General features: G+C 29.3%; 1 protein-coding gene across 3 annotated transcripts in view; it reads left to right on the top strand.

The window, feature by feature from the left end:
- The window catches only part of Apoltp (Apolipoprotein lipid transfer particle), a 262,249-nt gene that overhangs the window by 50,156 nt on the left and 187,889 nt on the right, over positions 1-24,204 (top strand). For all 3 annotated transcript variants that reach the window (XM_075363702.1, XM_075363703.1, XM_075363701.1), the window contains exons 15-22: positions 3,905-4,078; positions 6,676-6,785; positions 9,056-9,244; positions 10,204-10,332; positions 12,605-12,792; positions 16,596-16,778; positions 19,237-19,507; positions 22,773-22,914. In XM_075363702.1, coding sequence (XP_075219817.1) covers positions 3,905-4,078; positions 6,676-6,785; positions 9,056-9,244; positions 10,204-10,332; positions 12,605-12,792; positions 16,596-16,778; positions 19,237-19,507; positions 22,773-22,914 — 1,386 coding nt within the window. The remainder of the gene's footprint in view (positions 1-3,904; positions 4,079-6,675; positions 6,786-9,055; positions 9,245-10,203; positions 10,333-12,604; positions 12,793-16,595; positions 16,779-19,236; positions 19,508-22,772; positions 22,915-24,204) is intronic.

The raw sequence follows: 24,204 nt of genomic DNA, 5'->3' as shown, positions 1-24,204 counted from the left end.
TGAATAAATTTCTATTAAGGTATTGTTAGTTACTACATATGTTTAGAACTTGTTCAAAACAATCGTAAATATGAGTAAAATCTAAATTCCTGACCAACATTCTTGCTGTTTATATAATTTTTGTTGAAAACAGAAAGTTATATTAAACATAATTATAACCTCTCTACATCTCTATAGATGACGTATACAAGTTGGTGAAATTTTGAAAAAATGTCTGCCTAACTTAATAATGATCTTAAAACTTAAAAGTAATAGTAATCTTAAAATTTAACAATTATGTCATTCATTATTTGTGTCATTTAATGAAGAAACTGATATAAAGGATGCTAGTTCATCCCAACATTGGTTACATATTTTAGCTACTTTATTAGATCAATTTAAAAGTTTATTCTCCTATTTGTCAATCAGTTATTTGCTGTTTATTAGCATCTGAAGAGGAAGTCTTTCTGTTTTTTACTATTTTTAAGTTTTGTTTAATGTTTAGGAGTAATCTACTTGGTATGTGATATATTCATATTGCTTATCTTTCATATCTTTGTCCAAGTCATTGTGTCTATATAGTGTAAAATTTTAACATTTTTATAAGAGATATCAGTTATTAGTACAGCAGGAAAGGGAATAAAAAAGAAATTTGAGGTGACAAGGGGTGAATGTAGAATCTCCTCTAAAGTTCCTTGAAACATTTGTTTTAATGTTACAGTTATATTTTATAATGACAGCTTTTATAAGATGTAATAATACGCAGGCATCTAAAACTGTATATTGAATTAAAAGAAATAGTTAATCTTAAGTTACTTCTTTTTGGTAAATTTCATTAACAAACTTTCTAATTTTATTATTTTGCATGCTGATGTTTGTAGTTAGATATAATCAGATCATGTGCATTATGTAGATAAAAAAGAAAAAAAAACAAATTAAATTCAGGTTGTTTATACTATCTAGGAAAATTTTATTTTTATTTTCCTACTGTCTAGGAAAATAGTTATTTTCCTAGACGTGAGTTTTTTGAGTTCTCTTTAATTATTTCTCTTGTTAGTATACAGCCACTTTTCTACCTATTTACTTAACTTACAGTATCTAAGGTTTTATTATTTTTTTTTTAAAAGTTACTTTTCTTAAAAAAATATTCATTTATTGTTTTATATAGTTTTCTGTTTATTTTTCCATTAAAAAAATAACTTTTTTTTTAAATTATATTTCTTGAGTATGAAGTTCCTGTTGTATTTTCATTTTTTTGTTTTAATGTAATGGAATCCCATCCAATTAGCTTAGTGTTATAATTGATGTGATGTGACAGTAATTGTGGATTTATAAAATTTCTGTAATAACAACACGCATATTTCATTACAGTTCTGCAAGTTCTTAGTTTTGGTAATGTTTAGATTTCATAACATATTAACAGCTTGTGATAGCACTGTGATGAGGCGAGTGAACTCATGTGGAATGCTGATTATGTTATTGTGACATATATATCTGATTGTGGTACATGATTACTATTTAACTAGGTGTCCTGTCTATGTACCTAGTAGGAGTATTGAATTTTGTAGCTTATGTCAACATGTACATCCACTCTATCACGTAATTGTGGCAATATTATTATCTTAAATGTGAAATAATCAGTGGATCTTAGCAGAGCTGTGTCCTTACAGAACACCTTACAGAAGCTGTGTCCATACTTAACATCTGAAATTTGTTCTATATGTCCTACATGTAGTAGACATGTATGTTCTGAAATATTGTGAGATAATTCAAGGATATCTTGAAATTTTAGAAATTCTTCTGATATCCTTCATTTTTCCAGGATAAGTAAGATATCCATGTGAAATCCTACAAATCCCCAAGGATTAATACTTAACAGTCTTTTTTCTAAAATAAAAGTTTCTATGTATTTACATTGAATTTTTTTCTTTTCTGAATAATAGTTTTCTGACTTGAAATAAAAATGTTAGAAAATAAATGGAAATTAATTTTCATCTTTTACAATATATATATATATTTATAGGCTTACCATTAGTTATGAGAAGATATCTTTTATTAGAATAAATAACTATGTTTATAAAGATTACAATTCATGAAAATTAGAACAATTGACAAAAATTATTCAAATAAATTTTGTCGCAAGTAGCTTGTATTTATTATAAAAATGGTAAATTACTTTACTATATTTTAACAATTAGATGTGGGATGATATCAAAGAAGCCAATACCTTTGGCAAGTACTGCTGGTTGTACCTCTTCATCACCCTCTTCCGACAATGAGTCTCAGCAAAATGTGACTCAATCTTGTCTTCGGAATTCAAGCAATTTAATATACGTACCAGTTCTTCAGATTTAATTTTTCTTAGTTATTTTGCACAAGCTGTTGGTTCCAGAAGTGGAAGGCTGTGATTCCATTCTGAAACAAATAAAACTAAAAAACTAAAATAAAAATAAAAATAAAAAATAAAAAATTAATAAAAGTAAAAGATTGCAATGTTTTATTACAAAATTAGAGCATTTTTAGTATGCTAATAATATTGCATTCCATCTTTAATCAAATTTAATTCAATTAAATTTTTTAATTTTAAAAGTTCTCTCGTGTAAAGAAAAAACTAAACCGATTAGAATATAATTATGCATAATTAAATATGAAATGAAAATTTAAATAAAATAAACATAAAAAATATAACATATTGTTTTATACTGTGCAAAATTTTCTATGAGATAAAATGAAAAATTAGTTATGAATTAAGCCCTAAAATAGAATCATGTCAAAAACAAATTTCATAAAACGATAACAAAACTATGACTGAGTAATTTAAAAGTAAACTAGTTTTTTTATACTGTACTATGTTACAATTCCAGAACTAAAAAAATAATTTTTTAGTTTTGTTTATTTTTGAAGAATTAAAAAAAATTTTTTAAAATTATTTTTTGTTACTAATTAGTTAATATTAAGAATTTTTAAAATAGATTAATAAAAATATAACAAATAGAATAAAAAAAAATTGTATTAACTTGATTTTCTATAAAACAGTCTCCAAGAAGTTGCAGAAAATTGATCTATGTTGAACAAAGCTGAACAACAATAAAAAAGTAACAACGAGAACTGTTCAACCAAACTGAATAATCCTTTCTCCATGCTGATACACAATAAAAAAACCCTTACCAGTTGCTGAAAAAGAGTGGGAGAGGATAGAAGAATGCCTTACCCTTGACATATAGGTGGTGTCATGCGCACAGAACAATTCCCCCTCTGATGCCACTGTGGCTTCATCAGCAGTGAATGTGAACTACTGATTTTATTGTAGTCTTTTATATCATTCATCCAGTTCTTACAAGGAATTTCAGTTATGTAACTTAATGAGCTTTACATGTCCTACACTTGTATTTCACAGTGGTGTCCATTGGATGTCTCATGGATATTCTGTGGAGTACAAATCCCACAGCCTGAGGGTGTCTTGAATTTCCTAATCAGATCCCTGATGTTATCATAAGGATTATAATTATTGTAACTCAAGGATGTCCTGTGGAATAATCTCCATAGTTACCTTCTGTAGGTATATCGCTGGTATATCATTAGAGCTGGACAATTTTTATATCCTTAGTGGGATGTCCTTATAAGGATATCCCATTGTCTCACGATATTATACATATACTGAGGGTGTTCTTGTGTTTAAGTGGGTTGGTAGAGTAAATTTATTGCTAGTTAAGGTTATTGTTAGTATTGTACGAATTAAATAAAAGAATATCTTTAAATTCTGTTTCATAATGATTATTTATTTTCCAGAGGCATGAAATCATACATATCTAATTATTTTGATTCTTCCAGTTTAAGGTTGAAAACAATTTTAAGTTGTATCTGTATAATATCTGAATTTTGTGTAATTTCAAAAAAAAAAATAGTTGTTTTTTTAATGTTATAGTGGGAACATTTGTGTGGAGTCATATCCAAAATTTATTAAAATCTTCTCAGGATACTGCGTTAGAGATACAAGCAATATTACAAGATGAATATCTTTCATCAAAATTTACAAGTGATATGACAAAATTTTCTCAGAATTATGAATCTTCACTTTATGTAAATGAGTATGGAACAGGTAAATTTAATAAATTAAATATGAATGCTGTTTTTCCCATTATTTTCAAGTATTATGGTTTTTAAATTATTATTTATAGGTTTGAATTAAAGATCTGTTAAATTCTATTTCTATTTATCTATTTCTATCGTAAAAATGTTTATGGTTACATAATAAACTATCTACTAAATTCCTGTTTAATGTATGTGATATGCTTTTTATCAATGGTTCCTGAAACATTGATCATAACCTTTTGTTCTTAACCTAAAATGCTGCTCTTTGTATCAGGTAGAAAATTCTTTGTTTTATTGATATATTCACTTTTTTGATAGTATTATTTACTGGTTTTGACATAAGAGTACTGTACGAGCATATCAATTTAAATGAGAAGTTTTAGTTTATAGATATTGTATAGTTTCTTTAAACTGTTTCAGTTTATCTATTATTTTTGCCTGTTTAGTTGTTTTATTTTTGTGTAATTAATTTAACCATTAAAATTGAGGTTTAGGTGCTTAATTTTGTTTAAGTGATATTATAAATGTTATGTTTTAGTGGTATCGTTTGATTTTGCTTGGTAAGGTTAGATATGACTGTTGCTCTGTTTACCTGACTTTTTAATTAAGTCTTAGTTTTTATTGGTCGGTAAGTTACTATCGATAAGTTATTTAAATTAACTTATTAACTTGTAAGTTGTCTCCAGATACAGATATTTATGGAGAAACACATCAGTGAAACAAAAACAAATAATTTTTGTAAAAATAATTATCCCAAGGAGGTAGATTGATTAAAAAAATAACCAGGTTGAGGAGTTAATAAATAATTGTTTTCTTGCAGTTGTTAATTTATTGTTTAATAAAATTTCCTCTGCATTTTTATAATTATCTGTATTTCAGTATTCTGTAGTACATTTTAGGGCTAAGTTAAATTTCTGTTTCATCTGGAACAAAAACGCTGATCGTAAGATGTATAACTGTTTAATTAAGGATTCACTTATTCTGTTAATTTTAATTTGTTCAAAGGAATAATCAATTTTATAAAGGAATTATGACCTTGAAATATAGTAAAGACAGGTACTTACATATTGTTGTGTGTTTGCGGCTCGATCAGGATATTGAGAGATTGACAGTTGAAAATGTTTGTATAATTACAATTTATTAGTTTAAGAGCATAAATAAAATAAGACAAATCAATAATAACAATGACAATAATAATAATAATAAACACATAAGTATAGCAAACATAACTACATAATAGTAAACACATATTAATAAACAGAATCTAAAGTAATCGTCAGGTTTTATTTGCAGGTAGTTAAATTTTGAGAACCAGAATTCATTCCCATTGACAAAAGACATTAGTATGGCCGCTAATATTAACACTTTTAACCACTGGTCTTGTATTAACAATAATAGTACAATAGATAAGACAAGTATAAAGTTCTTTCACTGCAGATACCTTTGCTGTTCACAAATAAAACTACCCTAACAATTTATGAATGAAATTTAGTATGTTATCTCTTTCACTTATAGTCTAACAGCAACTCACTAAACCATTTCTTGTTTTCATGTACTCTCCATACAAGAATTACTTGTCATCTTAATTACGTTGAACGTGTACGCACTGGAAATTCGCTCCTTCACTGACCTCCTCACAGAATACTCTCGCTTCCAACTCACATAATCATTCCTTGCTTAGAACTCTCTTGCAGAACTCTTATTGTAGCACTCTCTTGCAGACTTTCCTTGCATACTGATTGTCAACTGGTCTTCCCCAAGTATTTATACTTGGTATAAATAGTATATTATCCTCTTTACATGCAGGACTGGACCCAACTTGAAGCATGAGAATGATTATCTGCCTTCACATTTACCCATGAGATTCCTACCCTGGTCCGGTAACCCCTTTTTATTGAACATCTGTTTAGGTGTGTCAGCGGGCAATATTACAAAGGACGATTTTAAACAACCTGTTAGCTTTACTAAAAGGGTTTCTTTTAGCCCCTTTCTGGATTCCTCCCATTATTATATTTTCTACTACATTCTACTTAACTGACAGGAATCTGTTACTCAGGTCTGTTATACTGGTCTTGCTACAATATAATTGCAGATTGGGGTTGAACAAAGTGTAGTTGATAATTGACCTGCAGAATATCAATACATCTAATTCTTCTACATAGAAAAGCTGATGGTATTGAATCTTATATAATTTGAAGGCAGATAGCATGCTAATGGTAATGTCTAGCTGTTTAGAATACTTAAGACAAAACAAAATAGCGTATTTTAAAAATAGGAAAAGTCATATAATGTGAGATAAAAATAAATATACTGATATAGTATATTTAGGGGTAGGTAGTAGCACTATTATTACAAGGATCAACTACAGTGTGATCAAACTAAGATAGCACAAAGAATAGAATTATAGGAAATGGTGTGCAAGTGAACTAGATTTTGGCAGTTATATGATTAAAAACAGGTGAACATCCCAAATAATTTTTAATATAACCTTGTTAACACCGTTTTCCTTAGTCTCATTACTTAAACTGCAGTTAGCCTGTAATTATTTTTAAATCATTAAAAAATAATAGTTTTGTAGTTATGATATTTTTTTTTATTTGTCAGGTGGATTTTTATCAAGTAATATTATATTCTCTCATAAATCGTACATACCTCAAACATTGATGACTAATTTTACTTTATATCTGTTTGGTGAACCTGTAAATTTCTTTGAGGTAAGTGATACAGTCTAATTTTTATTATTGTTTTCTTATCCTTGGTATAATGAGATTTGTTAGTCTGATTTTTAAGTATATTACTTAGAAATACAAGGTCTGTGCAGGAAGTAATGTCATACTTTTATCTCGAAGCGACTGTATGTTGCAGCGCGCTCTATCATCTGCCAGGATCAGGTGGTGTAAGTCAACTACCGAGCGAGTGCTTGTGCAGTTGTTTCTGAGCTCTTGGATGATTTCTTCGGTTGATTTTGTAAACCTATATTTCATCTCTTGACAAGTCGCACAACACAAGCCTCTTGTACAAGTGTGTGATGCAGCGCTCACAGGAACAAAGATATGCAATCAAGTTTTGTGTGAAACTTGGCAAGGTGCAGCAGAAATTTTTCCAGTGGTTCAACAGGCCTTCAGGGATGAATTTTTATCATAAAGGCAAGTCTACAGATGGCGAAAGGTGTTTTTGGAAGGCCGTGAAGAGGTAGACGACAAAGTCCACATTGGACGCTCATTAATCTCCTCGAATGACGAAAATGTGACTTATGTGAAAAAACTTTGCAAACAAACCATTGAATGTGTGTATGTTTAATGGCCAACATGTTAAATATTCCAAAAACTATCATCCACAAGAATGTGACAAATGATTTTCATATGAGAAAAGTGTGCACGAAGCTTGTTCCAAGAATTTTGACCGATGACCAAAAATCTTGCCAAGTGGAAATTTGTCACATTTTGGAAATGTGTGCAAATGATCCTCACTTTTTGGACAATGTTATCATGGGTGATGAAATGTGGATATTGCAGTATGACCTCGAAACAAAGAGGAAAAATGTCAAGTGGCACACCTTGGCGTCCCTTGCCCCAAGAAGACTTGAATGAGCAAATCAAAGATCAAGACTATGCTCATTGTGTTTTTGACATCAGGGGAATCATCCATTGTGAATTTGTACCTCCTGGGATAACTGTTAACTCTAAATTTGATGTAGAAGTCCTCAAAACACAGAGCAAGGATCCGGCGCATCAGACCAGACATCAGTGGCGATTGGAAACTTCTCCATGACAACATGCCAGTCCACACTGCCTTCGCTGTGACCAGCTACCTGGACAAATCTAACGTGGCAATGCTGCCCCAGCCATCCTACAGTCCTGACTTGGCTCCCAAAGACTTCTTTTTGTTTCCCCATTTAAAATTCCCCCTGAAAGGACATTGTTACAGATCTTTGACGATGTGAAAACAGCTTGCGAAATGGCTTTAAATGCACTTACTGAACAGGTCTTCTAGGATGCCTTCACAGATTGGAAATCCCGCTGACAAAGATGTATTGACGCAGGAGGACAATATTTTGAAGAATTTTAATATACAGGTATTAATAATTTTTTTATCATTCTTATTATAATGTAAATAAATTTTTTTTCAAATTTGTAGACTTGGTGACATTACTTTCTAGACAGACTTTGTATATATTTTTAATACTGAAAGATTTTTTGCCTTTTTTTTTCTATTTCCTTTTGTCTTACGTTTTTATAGACAAGAGGGTTATTTTTAAGCACAGATAACCTTTCTGAGAACAACTGACTTGAGAATGTTAATGGTAGTAGTTTTAAATGAATGTTCACTGATGCAGTTACTTACTTAATGTACCTTTTGTTACTCAACTCAGTGTGTGTATAGTTTTTGGTGTTTTAAGATGGGTAAGACCACTGAAAATTTTATAAGGACTTTTATATTGAAAGTGCAGTACTTGGGCAGGTTGTATGATGAGCAGCTCATTTTTGGGAACCAGGCAACATAAAAGTTTTCTTTTGACTTGAATTTAAATGCCTAAAAAACCTTTTACAATTTTTCATTGAAAAAATAAAAATATTTTATGTTGGTATGCTGTCTTAATTATCAATACTTAAACTAGTAAATGAACTGCCTTATTAAATCAGATTCATTTCTTTTTCAATAATTTATGATCAGAATGGATTATTTTAAACCCATTTCTTGCAGTTGTTCACAATCATATAATGATATTATAGTTATTTATTCAGTTTTAGATTTAATAAAATTTTAATCAAAATTTATGAAATTTTCTAAAATGATTTTTTTTAGTAAAGCATAATTCAACTACTTTTAAATACCTTGGGATTTTTGCTATAACAGTTGAATAATGTTATGCATAAAATATTGGTTTATTATTTTATCATTATATTTGTACAATTTATTATTTTGATTAATGTGTGTATTACCAGATAAATTGTTTTTTTAATTTTATTATTTTTTTTTTCAGATGTCAGTAAATGTGGAAGGTTTTGAAGAATATTTTGAGAATATTGTTAAATCAGGAAAGTTATTTTCTCTGAGTAAAATTGAGTTGCCTCTGCAGTTATTGCGTTATATTCGTAATACACCATCTAGATTGACAGAGCAAATTAATTCCATTCCAAATGTTATTAAAAATAAATTAGGAAATACCAAGGTCAGAACAGTATCAGATGAGAGTAATTTTAAATTATTAAAAACAGTAACTGTTACAGTAATAGATTTGTTCTTTATAAGAGTATCTTTGGTTTAAAATTGCTGTAATAGAAAAAGGAAGGTTAGCATAGTATAGGTGAAGGGTATAGATTAGATGCGGTTGAAAAAGGAGGGAGCTTTCAATTGTTTTAATTTTATTATGGAATTGAAGAGGATTGTTTGTGGCTGTTCATGTTTTCAATTGCAGAATAATAATGTTAAAGAAAGCATATTAAGTTTTCAAGTTAAATTTTTTTATCATTTTTAAGAAACTTTTGTTGGTATAAATTGGTAGTATCTGAACATCAGGTAATATTTTAAATGTTTTGTTTGTTTACATAGTAAAGGATGCACTTCATGAAGTTTTCATGCATTATAATGAAATTATAATGTGCAATATAATACACTCCTCAAATTGCAAGAGTACATTATGTTGAGGAGTACATTATATTGCACTATTTTCCAGCGAAATAAAATTGATAAATTTTTTCTTTATACCATCTTTTTCAGTCATTCTGGGCAAACAGTATACAAAGCATCTGAGGTAGAAATGGTATTAATAAGGCTTTCTTTAAGAGTAATGATGATTATTGTACAACCAATCTGTGTGGTAACAGAGTGAATAATTTGCAGGACTGGGTCACCTGCATGTTAGTTGTCTTAGTATGTTGATTTGTTGCAGTATGTTTGTCTTGGTAAAGAAGGCTAAGAAAAACCACGTTAGTGGTAACTTTCCTTTGTGAGATGGTATTTATTCTTAGGAATTGCTATACCTTTTTTGAGAGGAGTTACATCTCATGTCTGAGTGCCTGTAACCATTTGGATATGCCACCTGGCATAATACGTTCATTTATGGTTCTTTAACCTTAATTTATTTTTTATGCTGTGAATCTATTTATCTGTTGTTAATTTGTTTAACAGATATCAGCTGGTTTCAAAATATTTGGCCATGAATTAGTCTATATTGATGTAGACGGTAAAAACAAAATTGATGAACTTCTGGAAAGATTGAATCCATTAAGAATTTTCAAAGATTTTTTCAGCGGTCAGGTAATTATGAAAATAAATTTTCATTGAATCTCACTACGGGATTTGTCAGTAATTTATATTTCTAATTATTGTGATAAAGTATTTTATGAAATAAATACACGGAGCATGATCTGTTGTGTAAACAAATGATAAATATTCAAATGAGAATATTTGTGTAATAAACTAACAAGGTTAAGTTAAAAAAAAAAAATAATGAACAAACAGTTCTATAATATTATTTTTACTGTTAATATAAAAACAATCTGTTAATATAATAGATATTAATCAATTAGTGTAGAATTCCAAGTAATTTATTAAATTTTAAGTTGTGCGGGTTGCTATGGTCAGTAATCATTAATAAATGGATAAATTTCTTCTGAATACAGTGAAACTACACCTAGTATTTAGCTTTGGTGAGCTACAGGAACTGGTTTATTAAATATATTATTGGCTATTGGCATTTTACTTTCCACCCTTCAATTTTTAGAATACTGCTTGCTGAGATGTTCCATGTGTTGTGTTACCATCAGGTAGTAAGTTTCCCAATTGCCAGGACCTGATAATCTAAGTAATGTTTCTATACATGTAAATGAAATCCAGTAATTCTGGGTGAAAAATTATTGAGAGTAGTTAGGTAATTTCTATTATATATTAATATTGTATAATTATTATTATACATTTTTTATACTTGGAAATGAAGAGTTTACATAAAATCTAAAATGAGAAAATATAATTAAACTTTGGAAGTCAATTTTATTTTGTAACTATGTTACTAAATACGTTGGTAATATACTGTACATATTTAATATGGATGAAATTTCCTCATTTTACCTTAAAAAAAGATACACAGACTGTAGAAGAGGTGGTTTTTTTAATTATTTTCATTCTTCGGGTACTTATAATTTGTTGCAAAGGTTATTAATACATTCGGCCAGATTGCATGGATTATGGTGAGGTTATATTAACAACCTCTGTGTTGAGTGATATGGATCTGTGTGCCAAACAGGTACTGCTTTTTTTTGAATAGTAGTTTCTAGTATTTGCAATTAGTTTTTATTATAAAATTTTGCACATTTAAAAAAAATTACCACATTTTAGAGAATCATAGTTAGGTTCTTGTGTATTTTGTTTCTTTTGTATATTTAATTTATGTTTTAATTTTTTGAATGTAACCTTTTTACATAGAACTTTGTGAATGGTTGTTTTTGGAATTTGTAAACTGAGGCTTTGACGGCGATAGATTTATTACGACTTCTGATTGCAGATTGTCTAATTTGTTCAACACTTACTTCCAATACCGCTAGTCTTTGAGGTGATTTCTGTTTTTGAGTACAGATCTTGTTTCTTTGAACCAGCATCGTATATTGTTTTCATGAGGTGGCTTCGTTTCATGTGTATATCAAAATACACATCAAACTAAAGTTATTGACTTCAGTTTGGCACTATAAAACTGTTTTTTCCTGAACAGAAAATATAATAAATGAAGAAACACACTCATAAGAATAAGGGGACTGATGCAATGATTAAAATGGCTGTTATACAAACCTTTTTTTAGAGGCTTTTAGTGCTACCAAAATACTTTTTCAAAATATCCTCACCATTTTTTTATAATGACTATATTTTAAAATATTTATTTCTTTAAATCAGTAATCAACCCAGTTTTCCATTTTCCATAGTTTTGTATTTCTTTTTATAATTTTGTCTTTAATTATATTTCTATTCCTATCATTTGGTGTTACTGATTTGTGTTTGAATTAGAAAAATAATTTTTATGTAAAAATTATTTTCTTAATAATCATTGTTATATTAATGTTGAGTTTTATTATTCATTTGAACTCTTAATTTCTGAGTTAGATATATAAAAAAATATATATATATTTTTTCCACAAGAAAATATTTGAAGTTCATTAATCTCATGGATCAGGTGTGATCCAGGTCCATAGGATCACTGGAGTTCTTATAAGATATGAATCACATGGAACTATATGATCCTTTTTTTTTGTGCTTCTGATTACTAAAAAAATGTTTACATTGTTTCCATTTATTGCAACTCCTAATTGTCCATTAGTAGAAAAATTATTTAGATTGGTGGGTTGAATAAGTGAAAAAACAGCCATAATGAATCTATAAATGAAGTTAACAATCTGTATTTGTAGTAACTCAGTTTCTTGTTATTTATGTTGTATTTTTTCTGTTAGTTTACTCTAGTTATGGTTAGCGAACAAATTAATTACCTTGCACTAGCAAACAATAGAAAGATGACAATTAGTTAACATTAATTGTAACTTTTCAGGAGGTCAAGCTGGATAGAATGGGCATGTTTTTGGATTCTACCTACATAACACCGTTAGGGGTAGGGTTACCTCTTAATTTAGATGCGACTGGTGCAGGCGCTATTAATGTAAATATGGCAGGGTTTGTTAATATGACTGCTTATTCATCTCATGGACTTATTGATGTTGGTGGAAAATTAAAGCCCAGGTAGTTTTTGTTCTCTTTATTTTTCATGTTATTGTGCACAATACATATGTATATTTTGGTAAAAGTTGTTTATTTCTTTTAATGATCAGTTAAACTTTGATAATTTATTCAGTGACTTAGTTTTTCTGATTTTAGTACATTTATAATTATAGTGTTGTAGTTTTATATGTTTTTAACATTTTTCCATAACATCTTTTAATATGTTAATTATATGCCACAAGAAATACAAATTCTATGATGATTTTATTACATTCATTCCTCATTGAGTAAGATTACTGACTACCAAACTGAAGCTCTTAAAAAAATAAATTCATTAAAAAGGCCATTAAAATCATTAAAATTCACTAAAAATGTAAAGGTAAGAGTGTTCTCTAATTCTGTACTTTGCAGAGGCTGAAAAATAGTATATGTAGTTATTTAATGTATAGAGGAAAAAGAAAAAATGGACTATAACAAATTTTATTTAAATAAATTGAATTAATATATTCTAATATATTTATTTATGAACAGTTAATTTGTTATGGTAAATTTGCTGTACAGTTTTTATTTTCATATTTTATTTGAATATCATGCAAAATTTAAAGTAAAAACCCATTATCTGTATTTGTGCCAATGGTCGTGTTAGTCCAATAGCTTGATTTTTCAGTTTTTCTATTTCAGCAGGATTACTTGTGAACAGCAAAACTTTGTGTAATGAAACTTTCAGACTGAACTTATTTTAACCAGTTATTTTACCTTATTTAAAAGATAAACTCTAAACTTTCTATAGTTTCACTTGAAGTATTTGCCAGTGGTCCAATCCCTCCTAATAGAACATAAATATTGATATTTACTCATTCAAGATGCCAAAGTAATAGGAGAAAGAATTAAACACACTCCCTTTTTAGCAAATTTCCAAAGAATTTGTCAAAATTGCTAATGCGTTTGATCAGATTTTTTAAGGGTTGTTAGTCGATGAGGGACCAACTTTTGTGTCTGTTTTGGAGTCTTCTGAACACGATTCTGCAATGTTTATTTATATAAAGTATGTTCAGGCTAAAGGTATCCAAAAGTAATGGCCTGTATTTAGAAAACCAGTTGTCGTAATCTCATAAATGTAGGCTTAATTGACAGGAAATATCTCCAAAATTTATTCTGCATACTCTCAAGGTGAGTGAATATGCATGTGCAGGCAAGCCGAATCACAATTCAATTGTAGTCAGTCGAGATGTGGACCCCACAACATTGGTTGGGCAGAGTTTCAGTTTGTGTGTTCATCAATGGGTACAAACTAAATGGAATATTGATCCTCCTAAATCCAAGTCTATTCATAAGTGGCATATTAAGAGAGACTGGAAGCTTGGTTTCACAATCTGGAAATCATCCAAAAGTTTCAGTTTCTGATCAGACTATGGATCATTTATGTCATTTACTACCAGTCCTGGAAAGTTAATTAGGCAGATTAGTTACAAATCTGCCAATTGCTTTTTCCACTGTTCATGACATTGTTCATAAGCGGCTCCATTTGCCAGCTTACAAGTTACAACTCCTTCATCACATTAAACCAAATAATTGCCACCTACAATATCAGTTTGCTGTAGAGGTAATGCACCATGTCGAAAACAATCCTAATTATCTTGATACGTTGTTATTTAGTGATTAGTCAATCTTTCATATGTGCAGGAAAGTTAACAGATACAATTGTTGAATTTGGGTTACTGAACACCCCCATACAGTAATTGAAAATTAAAGGGGTACACCAAAAGTCAATGTCTGGTTAGTTCTACACAAAAATGGTGTCATCAGTCTGTTTTTTCATGGAGTCCACATTGACAGGACACATGTACCTTGACATGCTTGAGAACTTTGCTGTTCCTCAGATTCCTGCAGGCTTCAGTTTCCAACAAGGTGGTGCTTCACCACACTTTCATTGAGATGCTACCATGTTCTTAAACATCATTTACCCTGGATGTTGGATAGATGAGGAGATCCGACTGCAGATCTCTGCAGTCGACTGCCTAGATCTTCAGATATCACTCCTTTGGACTGATTTACTTTATTAAAAGTTGTGTGTAACAAAGAAAAGTTAGATTTGGATGATTTAAAACAGAAAATCATTGAAGCTGCTGTTGGTATAATGCCACAAATGTTCCTAAACACCTGTCAAGAGTTAGATTATTGTTTAGACATCTGCCGAGGTACAAAAGGTGCACACATTGAACTTGGCTGCCTACATTAAATTATGGTGATGTTTATGAAAAAAAAAAAATTATTTAAACTGTTACTTTTGGATGCCTTTAGACACTCTGTTATATGTAATTATGTATGTATAGGATTTTTTGTCTGCTCTACCAGACACAAATCTTAACTGGTTTTGCCAAAACTTTGTGAGGTGATATAAACTTATTGGGAATAGAGCCTTATTGATTTTCAAGTAATTGGTTCACAAGAACTGGAGTAAAGGCAAAAAAATGGCTTTTTGAGTACATTTTTAAGGTTTTCATGCTGTAACTTGAAGTGTGATTTGTTAGAAAGACAAAATTAGATTTTTGCAACCACCCACCAGGTGCAAACTGGTTTCCCAATGGTCCCAAAACATCAAGTTTGTAGTCCAAATCAGAATTTTGCAAGCACCATCATGTATGAGCTGGTTTTTCAATGTTTTAAATTCAAATATCATGTTTGAAATCAAAATCAATTTTTGTGAGTACTGCCAGATGTGTGCTAGTTTTGCTATAGTACTTAGTTTTGCAATAATCCAAAATGTGATCTGGTATGATTGAAAGGGGTGTCCAAAAATCAGTTTTGAAGTTTTAATTGTTTTGGGTCAGTTTGAACATTTTCTTTTTTTGTGAGCATAGATCCAAAACCACACAAATTATGGGTAACAATATCAAAGTGGGTTGTTGGCAAGTAGCAGTGTTAAGCAATTGATGTAGTCACAACTCAACAAATGTGAAAAGGAGGAAGAAGAAAACACAAATATACAAGTATAATGTATTTATTGGAACAGTACACAGCACCTTGCAGTATTGTAAAAGAAGAATGATACTAACATAACTTGAAGTACAAAAAAACGCCGAAAGATATCTAAAACACTGAAAGCAGTATTATTTTCAAAGATCATTGCAGCAGTGTGACATCCTTTCTTTCTTAACTAAAATTGGAAATCTGCCCTTCTGAAGCAGTTACTGCGACAGAGTTTTTTGTTAATTTATTTTTTAAATTTAAATGCATAGGATATATTTTAACAAAATATTTCTCCGGACAAAAATAATATTTGAAATTGCTTTCCTTATGTATTGTCCTTTTTATTTTGAATGGTGAATGGGGGATTCCACTCTCCTTTTGCAAATGTGTTGTTTTTATAATTTATTACCTGAGAATGGAGATCAGCAAAAAATTAAGTGATAAAAATTAAAGCAAATAAACTTTTGTAAAAATCATTTTTGAAATTTCAAACAGAGCTTCTTTCTCTCATGGTGGGGAATAAATTTTTGTGATTCATTCTCTAGGTATGTAGTTTAAATAAAAAATTTCAGGAGGAATAATTAAATAATTACAATTTTTAATAATTTTTGTACTAAACAGTTTTCTGGAATTTTGATAAGATCTGATACTCACCCAGTGATCTGAGGACACTGGGGTTACTTACCTTATACATTAACTCTTTTTCTATATTATGCTCATTGAATTCTAATGCTTAAACTTTTAAATTGAATATTTCTTAATGTTCATCAATACTAAAAAATTATTTTACTTATTAATTAAATTTTTAATATTTAAAGAAACCATTTTTAATTTATACTGTTATTATTTTGCAGTGTTGCTGTGAGTTTAGTTGGTGGAATGGGTGTTAGTGCTTTTTATAAGCAAACAAGTATTAAATTTAAAAGTAAATTTTTAAGTTCAACAGCTTTAGAAGGAAGTTTCAAGAAGGAAAACAATAAATTAGTTAGAATGGCATTTAATCTGCCAAAGGACAGATCAGATATACTTAATATTGAGTAAGTATGCATGAAGAAATATCCTAATTTTTTTTAGACAAATGATCACAGGGAATATAAGAAAAAAGTTGAAGAATTAAAGTGTTCTGTTCTTGAACTGAACTTTTTTTAAGTGGTAGAGTTGCTGTAAAAATGAAAACTTAGCATTTATTTTTCTCTTTCATAAGCTAGGAATCTAATTTTTTAATCTGGCTTTAGATACTGGCATTTTATCATTCTTCTCTTTCTCTTTTTCCACAGTACTACTTGTGTTTAGTTTTTTGGTGAATATATTAGATAACATAGGTGTAGTTTTACCTATGACCCTTGCTTACTGATAATCATGTTTATGAGTGTTTATTCCTTTGTTATGTTAAAATATCACTCAATTTCTAAATTTTCAGTAGAATATGTGTGTACACCTTATCTGTCTAAGATAGTATATTTTATCTCTTGCTTGTTACTGTTAGAGTTGTAAATTTCAGCAACAGTCTGTAACAATTCTTATGAAGTTTGTGTAGTGAATATAACATTATAATGGAATCTTCATTATGCTTTATATACATTAAAAAAATTTCTGCATATAGTATCAATTATCATCTATTTTAAGTGAGATTATTTTTAATGAGTAGACAATCAAAGTCAATTCTGGACTGCTAAAAAAAGAAGGTTCTTAATTTTTTTCTTTTATATGTTCAAATATTACTTTACACTAAATCAAATGAGATTGATTTTGATGATTTTTTTTAATTTGTAGAGGAAGTTCCTCTACTGGTCCCATTGTAAGTTTTTCCGAACAACTTAAGTTACATGCTTTTCCAGGCAACTTAATCAGTTTTATAAATGAGACTACTTTCTAATAAAGAAATATTTTTCATTTTTTATAGTCATAACTTTATATTGAATGTTGCTGCATAATGGTATATAGCCAGATTTAAATCTGATATTTTAAGTATTTTGCATGAAAATTAAAAAAAATTAGTTTGAGAATTTAGGATAAAAAAATAATGCATATTTCCTCATTGACTTAGTAATCACTCTCTAACAGTCAACATTATTTCTCTACATTCTTTTCCTAATTTTTATCTAGGTTTAAGTTCCTTATTAATTTCCCGTCTAGATAGCGCTATAGCTCTAGAAGGGAAAGTATTGTAATTGGTCCAATTTGGGCATATATGGTTTTCACTGGATCTTGACATTTTGACATCTAATGAACCCAAAAAACCAGCAGGAAATTTTCCAAATGTCTGGATGTTCGTATGTGTGTTTGGTGTTGCCTTCTAAATCGCCTTATATCTCCAGAACTATTGGACCGATTTTGACCAAACTTAGTCAGAGTACTTCTATATACGGGGCACTGATGACACAAAATTTTCAACTTAAAAGGTCAAGAGGGTGAGGCTGTAGAGCAAGGCCACCCTCAGTGTCTTGAGATTTCGCCTGATTAAGGTAATATTTTTTTTGGCACATTTATTAACAATTAAAAAATTACAATATTTGTAAAAAAATTTTTTTTAAAAATGCACGCCCACCCCAAAAAATTCTCTAAATTAGTGGCTAAGTGGGCATACTGCATCAGTAGTACCCCTTGTCACCACGAGGAGCACTACTGTATCACTGATGTACAGCTGTTGTAGTCATCTGCTACATTGTGATGTCAGAGGTGAGTGGTAGAATTAAGCAAATGAATAATATTTAAAATGTAAAAAAGTAACTCGTCTGGCTAGGTCTTGAACTCGATTCCCCATTTGACTCAATACCTGGTGCGTTAAGCCTTGCAGCTACATTTTTATGCAGACTGCACAAGCAGAATTTGTTCTATGTAAGTTGTATAATTACATTAGTTTAGTTAGTGCCGACCATTGCTGCTGCTACCACCACACCTGTGTGAATTAAATACGGTATCCATGCACGCTTTAGTTAGAATCATTGAATTTAATAAACAAAGAAGTATTATATTTATATAAAGTGATAGATATTTTAAATTGTGTGTGTATGTGTGTGTTAGTCATGAATCAGAAACAATCCACAGTTGCACGACTTTCCTGGAGAGTGGCTGGGAAAGTCCTACAACTGTGTTGTCAGCTTTTTTCTTTCTTACAAATTGCTTGTTTTCATATGAGTATAATATTATATTATATTCATATGAGTATAGTATTATATTATCATATGAGTATAGTATTTGTAGGTCTGCTCATATTTGAAATAAAAAATGGAATATAAATTGAACTTTTCATCTTCCTTAAATTTTGGCTTTTTGAAGCAAAAAACTTTACTTTTGGGTTTAGTAAGTTGTTAGTAAATGTTTTTAATTTTATGCTGTCTTCTAAAAGTCAAACTTTAGCATATTGAAAAAGTATTGCTTTTCACTTTTAAGAGTGATTTAATTTTGTAGTTCATTTTATTTTTTAAAAGAAATTTATATAGTAGATTTTACCTACAACTATTAGGTAATGACAGTTATTTATTTTTGTTTCAGAACTGAATTTGTGTCTCTTAAAGGTTTAGAACTAATACCTGTTAAAGGGGTTTCAGCTGGTTTAGTAGAAAACAAAATTTGTAGTTGGTCAATATTGGATGAAGTATTAGGTCTTAAATTATGTACTAATTTTCTGTTTCCTAACGCAGCTAATATTCTTAAAACTCCTATACTACTTATTAAAGGACCTCTTAAATTTGGGATATCTGTAGAAAAATCAGATTCTTCTGCAAAAAAGTATATTTTGGAATATAAAAGGAATGATTACCAGGTGAGTTATTTAAAAATATTATTTTATTGTAATAACATATTTTAATAAAAAGTAAATTCAGGAGAATATTGTAACAAGACCGGTATTACAGATGTCAGTAATGGATTCCTGCCAATTAAGAAGAAAGTAGTAGAAAATATAATAATGGAAGGAATCCAGAAGGTAACTAGAAGGAATCCTTTTTATAAGGCTAAGAGATCTGTTTAACAAGTGTTCTTTGTAATACTGCCTGCTGACACACCTCAACAGATGTTTTATGAGAATTACCTGACCAGTGTAGGAATTCATGGGAAAATGTAAGGACTCTGATGATCATTCTTACACTTCTACTTGGGTCTGGTTCTGCAGGTCAAGAGGATAGGAGTATAAATACTCCAGGAAACAAGAATTAAGATCAATTTGTAAGCGAGGAGTAAGAAGCGAGATTAAGTAAGTCATTGAAGAAGTGAGTATTTTAGTACGTATAAATGTTGTGTTCGATGTGATGTCACAGGCATTCCAATGTGGAGGTTACATAAGTTCAGGAAATTGTTTGGTGAGTTACCGATAGGCAAGTAGTTAAAGGAATAAGTTATTCAATTCATTCTCTAAACAATAAGGTAGTTTTATTTGTGAACAGGAAAGGTATTTGCAGAGAAAGAACTTTAGTCTAATCTTATCTTTGTAGTAATACAATACTTGTTAAGGCTGTAAATATTAGCGATCATTATAATGTCTTCTGTCAATTGAACTGAATTCTGGTTTTTATGATTAATTGCCTGTAAATAAATCCTGACCCGACTTTAAATTCTATTTTGTATGTAATCATTGTTTATTATTTTATTATTATTATTATTGTTATTAATGTTCATTATTATTATTGCATGGTTGTCATTACTATTGTTATTATTATTATTATCATAATTATTGTTATTGATTTGCCTTATTTTACTTATATTATTAAACTAATAAATTGCAATTAAATAAACATTTTCAATTGTTAATCTCTCAATATCCTGATTGAGCTGTGAACACACTCAACAGCTGTTTTTGCCCAACAGTTTTGTATTAAACTAACTTTTTTATTGTGAAGTTTATTTAAACATTACAAAATTGGTAGTTGAAATGTACTTATCGGACTATGGATATCGGTATTTACTACCTATTGGATACAACAGAACACTGATAGAGAAACTCTTGAATAAATTTCAAAACAAAATAAGATAACAAAAACAACAAATTTCTCACACTTGCTTTGATTACAGTTACACTGAAAGTATTGCCAACAAGTTCAGAAAAGCCAGCTAAAACTTACACACACAACTACAAATAAACGTATTACATATATGACAAAATCTCACCCAAGCAGTTAAACAGATTTGATGTGCCTAGGGCATACAAACTTGAGTGTACATACCAGTAAGTTTTATTTATTACAACAGGATAAAGCTTTTCACAAAGTACACATGAAAGGAATTCATTTCAGCACTTAATCAGTGCTGAGTTCACTTTAATAAACTTCTTCATTGAAACAAACTACAAGTGCACAAGATCAACCACAAAAAATTTAACACATAACAAAGGACACTGACTAGATATTCACTGAATAACTCAAATTACATTAACATGTAAAAACAGTATTCTTTATCAATGAAGAAAACTTAAAAGTTATATACTGTTTGAACAAATAAGAAATTAGAGATCTTTTAAAACACAATTCAAACACCATCTAGTGAAGTTTAATTCTGAAGAAGCTTAGCTTAATTTGAAAGTTAACTGAGACACAGATCAGTTTTATGGATTTTCCTTTAAGATAAAGTGTTTGTAGTGAATTAAAAAAAAACTTTTCAATTATTTATTTTTCTTTTTTTTTAATGTTATTCAATTTAGATGTCTTTAATATGGTTGGTATATACATTGTTTGTGCTTATTATTCATATTACCTATTAAATGCATGTGTGTTGACGTGTGCATGTTGTAGAGCAGCTTTCTGAGAGATTTATTTAATAATTTTTTTTAAGCCAGAGAATTGCTTTAAAAAAATAATGTGAATGACATGAAAAGGTTTTTTAAGGCATAAATGTAGTAATTATTCTGTGTTCTTAAATAATTTCCACCCTTGTTCCAATTTTCCAGGACTGTAACATTGATATAAAAGAAAGCAAATTGTTTCTTATAAAATTCAAAACTTATAAATAGTGTTCATTATTAAAGGTGAATGACAAATCAGTTCTTATATTTTTGTGTTTGTGATAAAAAGCTATGTTGTCCAGTGTGCCTCAGTATTCTAAATATATCTTGAAGTGATGTTTGAGCAAGAGTATTTATCAGAATTCTCTGTAGTTTTCATGCAAAAATAACAAATTTTCTTATTTGCATCAAAACCCAAACAGGTTTTTAAAATAATCAGTACTATGATAAATTATTATTGGATGAAAAATATGACCAATGATCAGAAAACTGTTAGTATGGAAATGCCCAAATTTGGTAGTGCAATCAGAAAAGATTATTTTTAGGCAATTTGAAGGGTATATTAAAATTTTTAATTTTTTTATGGATTTCATAAGGGCATCAATTCGACAGAGATTAATAAATAGTTGATAATAAGAGTTATTTTCTTCAAAGTGTTCAACAAAAACACAATTTCAGTAGCAAACAAAAATAACACCATTTTGAATTTTTACCATTTCTATGAAGCAAGTTTTTAAACCTCAGACTCATAAAAAAAAAATAATGTGATTAATTTTCATTGGTTGCTAACTGGGGTTTGTACGTTCAAGGGGATTCTCATATTAGTGTTTTGCCTTGAAATTGATCTGTTGAATGACTAAAGTTCCAAAACTTTCATCTTAACTGTTCATTGTTGGCAACAGTCAGTTCATTCCTGGTGCTTTAAAAGTTGATTGGGCCAATAGAAACTCAACATTTGGGTTTTATTGTAATAAGACCTGCTACAAAATAACCAGTAACTGGCATTTTTAATACTTCATTTTCTATTGGCACTGAAATACTGTTTCAGTATTTTTCTGTTCTCTCTCTCTCTCTCTCTCTCTCTCTCTCTCTCTCTCTCTCTCTCTCTCTCTCTCTCTCTCTCTCTCTCTCTCTCTCTTTCTAGTAGTATATGAAATATTTCCTTAGGGAGTCACATTTTCTATTACTGCCAGTATATAAAAAAATTAATTCTGAATGACATTGACTGCTGATATCTAAGAATAAATTGTATTTTAGTTGTAATGAAATGTATTTTAGTAATTGTATTTTAGTTTTATTATACACACTTTTTCAGAACAAAACAATAATAACTGCTGTATTTGAAACACCAGGATCTAATGTTAAACGAATAATGAAGGCAAGTGTGGATCTTGATGGACAGACACAAAACCTAACACTTCTCATACAATCTGAATCTAATATATTGCAAGCTGAAGGTATTTTTTAACTTTTTAAAAATAAATATTAAATTGGCTAATTAGTATCTCCATCTTCTAATTAAAGAATGTCAGCTTTGTTTAATATATGAAACTTAGTTTTAAGTTACAAAGTTACAATCTTAGTATGTGTGAATATTACTGTTTATTTCAAAATATTAAAAATTTCTTGTCTAAAAAAAGAAGACCCTCACATCTTTTTAAAATCTTGAAAGGTATATGATACCAAGTTTAACTAATACTGCACTCATTAATATAACTCACAGTAATAATAATAAAATGATGGTTGCTGGCCACATTTGATTAATTGGTTCCATCCTTCGTCAAAGTTAAACAGCATTCATGACTTACAAAGTGAGTTGTTTGAGTTGAGTTGTTGCCTTAGCTACAAATTTGCTTTAGCCAATCCCAAACGATTTCCTTCTTACTGTTTACTATAATATATGTGAAACATTTTTTTCTTTCTTAAGACTTCTACACTATAACGTAATATTGAATGTAAACTATAATTATAAAAACTATTCAAAAAGTGTAAGTCGAAAACATTTTAAAACTAAAATAATAACCAGTAAATTAAATTTAATAAAATGGTTTCAAATTTTAAGTAGAATTAAATATGCAGTAAAAAAAAAAAATAGTTTCTGAAAACAAAACTTGTAAAATTGAAACATTTAAAGCAACAAATTATAATACTTGTAAGAGTAGTTTATTTATAATTGATTACTGCTCGTATAATTCTATATTTTAGAAAGTAATAATTGCAAAATTTAATAAAGTAAAACTTTTGTAGACAGAAAACCTATGGAGTAATATTTTTATAAAATATTATTTAATATTAAGTAACAGTTATCATTAAACAAAAAAGGAATTCTAAAAACTATATTTCAAATAATATCTATAATTATATTTTCCTTTAAAATGGGTGAGAAACTATACTGTCTGTTACAATCCCTTTATGTAAATGTTGAATTCAGCATATTGGACTATTCAGGCATTACACTTGTCTGTATAGTTGTTTCACTATGGAGCACTCTGAAGTGACTCTCTTCGATAGTTCTCTGACAGAGACCAAAATTACCAGCAATTTTAATGAAAGTTTTCTTTTTGTCATGACCCTTTAGCCATTACATTGTTAACTGAAATTATGTATGCACTATAGTAATTTTTCTTATGTGTTATTAAAATTCATAATTGATGCAAAAACAATTCTTATCTTCTTTGGTCTGAAATAGCAGCTTTTTTTTAACGTCATCATATTGAAACTGACCTAAAGAGAAATTAAAAAAAAGA

Source organism: Lycorma delicatula, chromosome 4, assembly GCF_047948215.1.
Source record: "Lycorma delicatula isolate Av1 chromosome 4, ASM4794821v1, whole genome shotgun sequence".
Lineage (NCBI taxonomy): Eukaryota > Metazoa > Arthropoda > Insecta > Hemiptera > Fulgoridae > Lycorma > Lycorma delicatula.
This window is presented reverse-complemented; position numbering and strand designations above follow the sequence as displayed.